The sequence below is a fragment of the Cynara cardunculus genome, unplaced genomic scaffold (genome assembly GCF_001531365.2).
Source record: "Cynara cardunculus var. scolymus isolate 2C unplaced genomic scaffold, CcrdV1 Un_Scaffold_2726, whole genome shotgun sequence".
In the NCBI taxonomy this organism is placed as follows: domain Eukaryota; kingdom Viridiplantae; phylum Streptophyta; class Magnoliopsida; order Asterales; family Asteraceae; genus Cynara; species Cynara cardunculus.
The window spans coordinates 46,969-57,136 of record NW_020201196.1 but is presented as its reverse complement, the minus strand read 5'-3'; the positions used below and the strand labels follow the sequence as shown (position 1 = coordinate 57,136).

The following is a 10,168-nucleotide window of genomic DNA, read 5'->3' as shown; positions in this document are numbered from 1 at the left end:
TGGGCACCTTCATATTGCTTATCACAAGGCTTGATGGGATAAGGAGTGTGCCGCCAAACAGAGAGCCAAAGTCAAATGGTTGAATGAGGGACATATGAATACTAAATTCTTCCATAAGGTGATTAAAGAGCGACATCATTCTAATTTCATTCAATCCGTCTATTCTAGCCGGGGTGACTATGTTTATGGGGATGATGTCCCTAATGTTTTTGTGGACTACATTAAAGGTTTTCTTAGTATGCGGGATGCATCCTCTATTCCGATTATGTCCGAATATCTTTTTACAAGGAATTTCTCTCTATCGGAAGCCAACCATATGATCCGACCTATCTCGAACAAGGAAATTAAAAATGCTATGCTCAGTATTGGAAATCATAAAGCCTGAAGATCTGATGGATATTCGTCTTGTCGTTTCAAAGCTTCATGGGATATCGTTGGACACAATGTGGAGATTGCTATTCACAACTTCTTCTATCGAGGTAACCTCCCGAAAGAATTGAATCATACTCTTATTTGTCTTATCCCTAAATCTGTTAATGTTTCTAAGGTTTCGGATTACCGACCTATAGCTTGTTGTACGGTGCTTTACAAATGCATAAGTAAAGTCATTATAAACAGAATAAATGGTTATTTGGATTCTTTAATTGATAGGGCTCAATCGGCTTTAATTACGGGTCGGAGGATTACGGATAACATTCATATGGCTCACAAGCTAGTATCAGGCTACCATTCTAGGGCAGGTCCACCAAGATATACGTTGAAGATTGACATCAAAAAATCTTATGATACGGTGGATTGGCGATTCCTGCATATTATGCTACATGGTATGGGTTTCCATCCGGTTATGGTCAAGTGGATAAGGGAGATGGTGTCTACTACTTTATATTGGCTTGTGATTAATGGTAATACTTATGGGTTTTTTCATGGGGAAGGGGACTGAGGCAAGGATATCCGCTATCCCTATATCTATTTACAATTATGATGGAGGGGTTCTCCATGCTCCTTACGGCACAATACCGCCTAATCGATTGGAGTTGCTAAAATTCTGTCCGGGAAGCTGCTGATTTTGGGTATCACAGGGGTTGTGAAGAGTTGGATTTGACGCACCTTTGCTTTGCTGATGACCTGTTCGTGTTCACTAAGGGTGATGTTGAATCGGTAGAGGTTCTGAAAAAGGCACTCTTTCTCTTTTAGGAACGCTCAGGGTTGGCGCCAAGTATTGAAAAAAGTGAGATTTTCTTTGGGAATGTTCCTCCAAACATTAAGAAGGCCATTTCTTGAATGTATTTCTTTCAAACTTGGTTCTTTTCCCATCAGGTACTTGGGAGTCCTATTGTCCCATACCCGTTTGAAGATATGTGATTATGGCCCTTTGGGTGCTAAGATTAAGGGTCACATTCTCAATTGGAAGTGTAAGTTCCTTTCTTTTGGAGGGCGAAGTCAATTTATTATCTCAGTCCTTCAATCCTTACAGCTTCATTTTGGATGTCTATGTTCATATTTCTTTTTGGGCTTATCCATGATCTTGAATCTATCATTAGGAAATTCCTTTGGGCTCCAAGGGAGGACCCTAGAGGTAGGTGTAGGTTATCGTAGCACGTGGTATGTCGACCTCTTGTGAGTGGCGGTCTTGGTATTCGACGTTTGGCATCCTGGAACAGGGCGTTACTTGCCAAACATATCTGGGATATTGTACGACATCATGACTCATTGTGGGTTAAATGGGTGTATCAGAATAATATTCGCTCTTCACACTTCTGGATTGTTTGGAAAAATTCTAATTAGTCGTGGGTTTTACGCAAGCTTTTGTACTTACGACATCAATTTCGACGATTCCTGATCTCCCAGATTCGTGACGGAAGGGACTCTAATGCTTGGGAGGATACTTGGCTCGCTTGTGGTCATCTTTTTTCCTTCATCTTCTATAGATTCATCCATTCGTGTGAGTTTTCAACTGTTACTACGGTTCGGGAGTTAATTATGAGTTTGGATGGGGAGTGGCTGGCTGGTTGGTGTAACAGGTATGCTGAACTTAATAATGCTCCTTAGCCATCTTTGAGAGATTTTGTTTGTGATAGAGTTTTGTGTGGGGAACTAACAACTTTGGATTGGATTTCACGGTTAGTACTACTTGGTCTTCGTTGGAGGGGTACCACCCGGTTGTACCTTGGTATAAATCGGTCTGGTTTTCAGGCCATATTCCTAAGCATGCTTTTTTTCTTTGGCTTGCTTGTCATCAGCATCTTCCTGCTCAGGACCATATGATTTGGAAGGATGAACCTCCGGACTTGGAATGCTCGCTCTGTAAAAAATTGCATGGATAGCCATTGGCACCTTTTTTTCAGTGTCCCTTTTCTAAAGAGGTTTGGGATAGCATCTTACATGTTGTGGATCAAATCCTGGAGGCTATTTCTGGTTCGAGCCGATCCCCAGAACGTTCAAAACATAAGTTAGCACTTGCGGCTTCTGTTTACTATATTTGGCAAGAACGGAACCAAAAGCTTTTTACTGAGACTCGTCACACAATTGTTCAACTTATCAAAGAAATTAATAACAAAATCTCCATTCGTGTGGCGTGGTTGGAGAGACAGGTTGAGCGGAATGATGGTAATGAAGGATAGGGTCTCGATTGGGGGGAATTTTATGAGGTTTAAGCTCCTTTTGTTTATTTTTTGTAGTTTGTTTGTGTCTGTTGGGCTTTGTACCTTTTGGCTCGTTGTAGCTTGGTATGGTAAGGTGACCAAGTCTTTCGGGTTTCAGTTTTTTTGGGTGGGGTAGTTCGCTTAAACTTTGTATTTCTTTTGTGTTTCAATTTCCTTTAAAAAAACACCACATGGATCCTCAATCACTCCAATTAATGTCTGATTATACTAATTCCGACGAATGTAGCACATCATACCCATTAAGGTCTGATGAAACTAAAAATGACCTAATTAGTGTCATTTTGAGCAAATTAGAATCCTTATGAATAAATGGGCCTATTAACCTACTAGGGTCTAATTAGATTAATTATGATCCATTATTGTCATTTTCTTCCAAAAGACTCGATTATAACTAAATAGGCCCAATATACCCAATAAGTGTACATGGACCCATTAAGGACACTTAAGACACATTCTACCTCAACTAGTCGTATTAACATCTAGCTAGACTAACTATGACCCATTTAGTATCATTTTGACCCAATTTGACTCATTACGAAGAAAGGGGCCCATTAAACCCATCAGGGTCTAATGAGACTATTTATGACCTAGCTGGTGTCATTTTGACTCAATTGGACTTTTTAACTAGAATTAGACCCATAATATCCACTACCACCATTTGAACCGACTAAGGACCGTTAAGACACATTTCGCCTCAATTACTCCCATTAACGTCTTATTATACTAATTTTGAATCATTTAGTACCATTATAGCTCAATTCGACTCGAATTGGAGAAATAAGCCCATGATAACCATTAAGGTCTAAACAAACCAAATATGGCCCATTTAGTGTCATTTTGACCCAATAAGACTCCATATGGAGAATTGGGCCCATTAACCCATAAAGGTCTAAAAAGACAAATTATGACCCAGTTTGACTCGTGTTGACCCAATTGGACTTCTTAAGAAGAAATAGGTCAATTATATCCACTAACACCAAATGGACCCTCAATCACTCGAATTAATGTATGATTAGACTAATTCTGACGAATTTAGCACATCATACCCCATTAAGGTCATATCAATCTAAAAATGACCTAATTAGTGTCATTTTCAGCAAATTAGAATCCTTATGGATAAATGGGCCTATTAACGTACTAGGGTATAATAAGATTAATTATGATCCATTTATTGTCAATTTCTTCCAAATGACTCGATTATAACTAAATAGGCCCAATATACGGAATAAGTTTACATGGACCCATTAAGGACACTTAAGACACATTCTACATCAACTAGTCGTATTAACAACTAGCTAGACTAACTATGACCCATTTAGTGTCATTTTAACCCAATTAGACTTGTTACGAAGAAAGGGGCCCATTAAACACATCAGGGTCTAATGAGACTATTTATGACCTAGTTGGTGTGATTTTGAGTCAGTTGGACTTTTTAACGAGAATTAGGCCCATCATATCCACTACCCCCATTTCGACTGACTAAGGACCTTCAAGACCCATTCCGCCTCAATTATTCCCATAAATGTCTAATTATACTAATTTTGAACCATTTAGTACCATTATGGCTCAATTAGACTCGGATAGGAGAAATAAGCCTATGATAACCATTAAGGTCTGAACAAACCAAATATGGACCATTTAGTGTCATTTTGACCCAATAAGACTCCGTATGGAGAATTGGGTCCATTATACCCATTAGGGTCTAAAAAGACTAATTATGACCTAGTTTGAGTCGTGTTGACCCAATTGGACTTCTTAGGGAGAAATAGGCCAATTATATCCACTAACACCAAATGGACCCTCAATCACTCTGATTCATGACTTATTAGATTAATGTAACAAGCCACAATTTCTACCAACATATAATTTACAATAATCATATCCATAACCCAAAATGTTATATTGTTTACATAACACGAGTTATTATGGGTTAACAAAAACTTTGTTAACACACACAATACACAACTACATAACATTGTTTTAAACTTTCCTCTTGCCTTTGTCTTGTGATGAATGGTGACCTGCAAAACAGATTAGTCCAACAACAGTACATTAGAACAAAAGGTCTAGTGAGTGTACAAAACTCATACAAACAACTTTTATTCCAAACTAGAAGTTTGAAAACAGATCTGTACAAATATATGCATTTTATCTATATTCTCTTATGGAAACTTGTAGTTATACCGCCATTACCTCTCTTTCTCGTGGTTATACTGTCATTACCTATTTTTCTCGCGGTTGCACTGCCATTACCTCTCTTTCTCGTGGTTATACCGCCATTACCTCTATTTCTCGCTGTTACACCGCCATTATATCTTTCTCGCGGTTACATCGCCATTATTTCTCTGAAATTCAAATCAAGCCAGAACTGATAATGGAATCTAGTCAAAATCAACCTGATTTGAAATCCGATCAACCCTATCTGGATATGAAATCCGGTCAAACCTATCCGGATATGTAATCGGGACAACTCAGCCGGATATGAAATCTGGTTAACACTTGAAACCAATTAGAGGAGTACCTGGATGATGCTTGAGCGATTTAGCAATTAAACCAGGTGGCCTTTGAACGATTTAGCTCTGATCCGGGTGACACATTGAGCGGTTTAGCTCTAATCCGGGTGACACATTGAGCGATTTAGGGCCACATCGAATAACACTTAGCTGGTTTAAGGTTATATCGGTTGATACTTGACCGGTTTAGGATTACATCAATTGATATGAAATACAATTCATTATAATCAAATTCTAATAGCAATTGAATTATGTACCTACTTCATAAAGCATAATACACTCTCCTTTTTGCTATTGAAATTGCCTTCTATTCTTTGATCCTGTTGAGCGATTTACACAGGAAGTGCATTGCTGACTTTACTAAAAACTACTCACTCACACACACACCACCCATGCTTGCATAACCATATGTATATATATATATATATACATACATAGATATATGTAAGCACTTTCTAATTTATATCAAAATAATTGCACCAAACATTACAATACTCCCTCCTTCAAAGAATTCCGTCCCGGAATTCCATTAAGTAAACAATTATAAATATTTCATTCGCATTTCCGACTCGGATTCCCAGGTGGCATCTGATCCTTTATGATAATGCCACTGAACTTTTACTAACCCAATCTCTTTATTCAGTAATTTCTTTACATTGAAGTCAGTAATGAGTTCAGGAGTTTCTTCAAAGCATAATTTCTCATCAACTTTAATTTCAGGTAGAGGCACCGCTATATCTGGACTTATTAGACATTTCCTTAAATTGGACACATGGAAGGTATAATGGCTTCCGCTCAGCTCCAAAGGAAGTTCTAGCTTGTATGCCAATTCTCCAATCTATCTAATAATAGGGAATGGTCCAATATATCTTGGACTCAAATTTCCCTTTTTACCAAAACGTACCATTCCTTTCCTAGGTGATACCTTTAACATCACTTTATCACCTACTTGGAACTCAATCGGCCTCCGACTTTCGTCTGAATAACTTCTTTGTCTATCTTGTGCCACCTTCATACATTCCCTTATTAGGCAAATTTTATCCTTTGTTTGCTGAACTAGCTCAGCTCCAATGAACTGTTTTTCGCCTATCTCATTCCAACACAAAGGAGTTCGACACTTTCCTCCACACAAAACCTCAAAAGGTGCAACTTGAATACATGAATGGTAGCTATTATTTTAAGCCTATTCCACTAGGACCAAATGACTATCCCATGATCCTCCAAAATCAATAATATAGGTCTAAGCATATCTTCCAATGTTTGGATAATTCGTTCACTTTGTCCATCATTTTGAGGGTGATAAGTTGTACTTAGCTTAATCTGTGAACCCATATCTCTTTGAAAACTCCTCCAAAACATAGAAGTGAATCGGCTATCTCGGTCAGAAATAATTGATAGAGGAACACCATGACGTGTTACTATCTCATTAATGTACAGTTTAGCTAATCTTTCCATCGAATATGATTCTTTCATTGGTTAGAAATGTGCAGATTTGGATTACTGATCTACAATCACCCATATAGCATCATAACCTTATGCAGTCCTTGGTAGTTTGGTTACGAAATCCATAGTGATGTGATCCCGTTTCCAAAGTGGAATTTCTAATGATTGTATCTTACCAAATGGACGTTGGTGTTCTATCTTCACTTGAAGACATATCATGCATTGTTCAACATGTTTAGCTATATCCTTCTTCATACCTGGCCACCAATAATGTTGCTTCAGATCCCGATACATTTTATTTGTACCTGGATGAATTGCAAAATGTGATTTGTGAGCCTCACTCAAGATACGTTTCCTGAGACCACCATAGCATGGTACCAAAATTATGTTCTGAAAAATTCCAAATTTCTCTGTCATCTTTCACAAATTCATATATTAATCTACCCAATCTTTCTTGTTTAATCTTATCCTCCTTCATTGCCTCATGTTGAAATTCTTGCAATGCTTTCTGAATACTTGGTAGTCACTCGACTCGCAGTGCTACGGCCTTGATAGTTCCACTTTTCTCTTGTCGGCTTAAAGCATCGGCCACTACATTTGCCTTTCCTGGATGATACAAAATTTCACAGTCATAATCACTAACCAATTCCAACCATCGTCTCTGACGCATATTCAGATCATTCTGATGGCACAAATGTTGTAAGCTCTTATGTTTTGTGAAAATTTAATATTTCGTTCCATATAGGTAGTGCCTCTATATCTTCAAAGCGAACATTACAGTAGCTAATTCCATATCATGAGTAGGATACTGTTTTTCATAATCTTTTAACTGTCTTGAAGCATAATCAATTACCTATCCATGTTGCATTAGTACACAACCCAAACCCATCTTTGATGCGTCACTGTATACCACAAAATCATCCATTTCATCTGGCAAGGATAGAATTGGTGCATTGCATAACTTGTCTTTTAACATCTGAAAGGCCTGAGCTTGTGCTTCATTCCATTCATATTTCACATTCTTCTTTGTCAGCTTTGTTAATGGAGTGGCTATACAAGAGAAATCTTGTATGAACTTGCGATAATACACAGTCAATCCAAGAAAACTTCTGATTTCAGTTGTAGTCTTTGGGGCTTCCCACTTTTTAATGGCTTCAATATTAAGAGAATCTACTTTAATGCCCTCTTTTGAAATAACATGTCCCAAAAACTGAACCTCTTGCTGCCAAAATTCACACATTGACATTTAGCATACAATCTTTCTTGTTTCAGCAACTCCAGCAGTAATCTTAAATGATAAGCATGCTCTTCTTCCGACCGAGAATATATCAAAATATCATCCCTGAAGACAATCATAAATTTATCAAGATAGGGACGACATACCCTATTCATCATATCCATAAAGGCTGCAGGTGCATTTGTTAGTCCAAATGGCATAACCAGAAATTCATAATGACCATAACGTGTACAAAGTTTCGTTTTTGACACATCTTCATTCCGAATCTTCAATTGATGGTAACCTGATCGTAAATCAATTTTCGAAAAATAAGTATATATATATATATATATATATATATATTTTTTTTAAGGAAGAGGATACATATTTTTTATTGTTAATTTATTCAACTTACACATTCTTACATATATATATATATATATATATTCCAAAATCTCAAATCAAAACTTGTAACCCGAATATTACACCAGATATACCCTAAACCGGTCAAGTGCTATCCGGTTTACCTACTAAACCGGTCAAGTGTTATCCGGTTTACCTACTAAACCGGTCAAGGGTTAATTGATTTAAAATCTAAATCGCTCAAGATAGTTGACCGGATTCCTTATCCGGCTGTTGTCCAGATTACAAGACCGGCTGTTGTCCGGATTAGAAGTCCGACAGTTGTCCGGATTACAAATACGGTTGAAGTTGACCGGATTGCATGTCTGGTCAAGATTATATCAAAATGTAATTCCACTCAATAAGAAATGGTAATGGCGGTGTAATCGCGAAAGAATGGTAATGGCGGTGTAACCGCAAGGAAATGGTAGTGGCGGTGTAACCGCGCGCTTCTGTATGAAATAATAGATAAAATGCATATATGTGTATAAGTTTTGGTCTAACGCACCACTGTTGGACTAATCTGTTTCGCAGGTCATCATTCATCCCAAGACAAAGGCAAGGGAAAAGTTTGAAAAGATAATGTTTAGATGCATATAAGTGTATTAAATAAAGTTTTTTTGTTAGCCCATATTTTGTAAACAATATAACATTCGGTTATTAGATGTAGTTGTTATATAATGCATGTTTGTACAAATTGTGGGTTGTTACATCTGACTATCAGGAAGAAGCTGGAGCTAGTACACCGGCAACAGATACATCTGTTCACCTTACTTCGTCCTCAGTTCGTAAAGGGGGAATATTAAAAAGTTTCTTGCTTGTAAACCTCCTAAATTCTCTGGAGAACATGACCCTGTCAAAACCATGTGTTGGCTTAAGGAAATTGAACTAAGTCTGCAAATCAGTAAAAGTGCAGAGGAAGATAATGTTATGTTTGATGTATCCCGACTGGGGTCAAGTGCTTTATACTGGTTGGAGGTTTTGTCATGTTCAGATAAAAATATTCTGAAAACCATGTTATGGGAGGAATTTGTGATAAAGTTTAAAATGCAATATTGTCCTGAAGCGACAGTACGAAAATTAGAAGATGACTTCCTTCGTCTGGAACAAGGAAGCATGTCAGTTCGTCAGTATACAGAAGTTTTTATGGAACAATCACGATTCGCTGAAGCCTACATCATATATGAAAACACTAAAGTAAGAAAGTACATCTGGGGTTTTGATTATAATCTCCGAAAATATGTGATATCCAAAAACCCAACAACATTTCAAGCGACAGTTGATGCTACCGAGATACTGGAGCATGACATCAATCGTCAACCACAAGAAAGAGTTGGGGATAAAAGAAAAGGGGAAATTACAATGACTGATTTTCGTAGACCAAGATTTATGGAAATTTTGAATCGGCCAGTCCCAAGGTTAGCTGATAAGGCATGTACACGATGTCATAAGATACATCAAGGAAATTGCAATACCGAGTTACGATTATATTTTAAATGACAAGAATCGGGACATATAGTTCAAGGCTGTGGCATGGTACGAAGATGTTTTACCTGCAATTCCTCTCAACATGTAAACGTCGATTGTCTGCAAGCTAAGGGATGAGGGTCTGGATTTGCAGGAGTCCGAGGATCTGGATACTCTGGGGGTCGAGGATCTGGTTTTGTTCCAACTACTCGTGGGTGAGTAGTAAATCGTATTAATCTAAGTGGTCATGGAGAGATGAGATATGGGGAGCCAATTGCGAAAGGAAGAGCCTTTTAGATGGCGAGAGGCGAAGCGAAAGAACATCCTAAAGTGGTGACAGGTACATTCCTTGTAAATTCCGTATATGCCAAAGTTTTATTTGACTCTGGTGCAAACCGTTCTTTTGTATCACAAGCTACAAGTCTCAAATGACAGAACCTTTGTCGTGTCTCACAGAGGTTCTG

At 37.8% G+C, this 10,168-nt stretch overlaps 1 protein-coding gene across 1 annotated transcript; it reads left to right on the top strand.

Moving 5' to 3' along the window:
* Positions 1–350: 350 nt before the first annotated feature.
* Positions 351–940, top strand: LOC112503237. Its single transcript, XM_025107295.1, has 2 exons — positions 351–479; positions 548–940. Exons 1-2 carry the CDS (start codon positions 351–353, stop codon positions 938–940), a joined length of 522 nt encoding a protein of 173 aa, XP_024963063.1.
* The last annotated feature ends 9,228 nt before the right edge of the window (positions 941–10,168 follow it).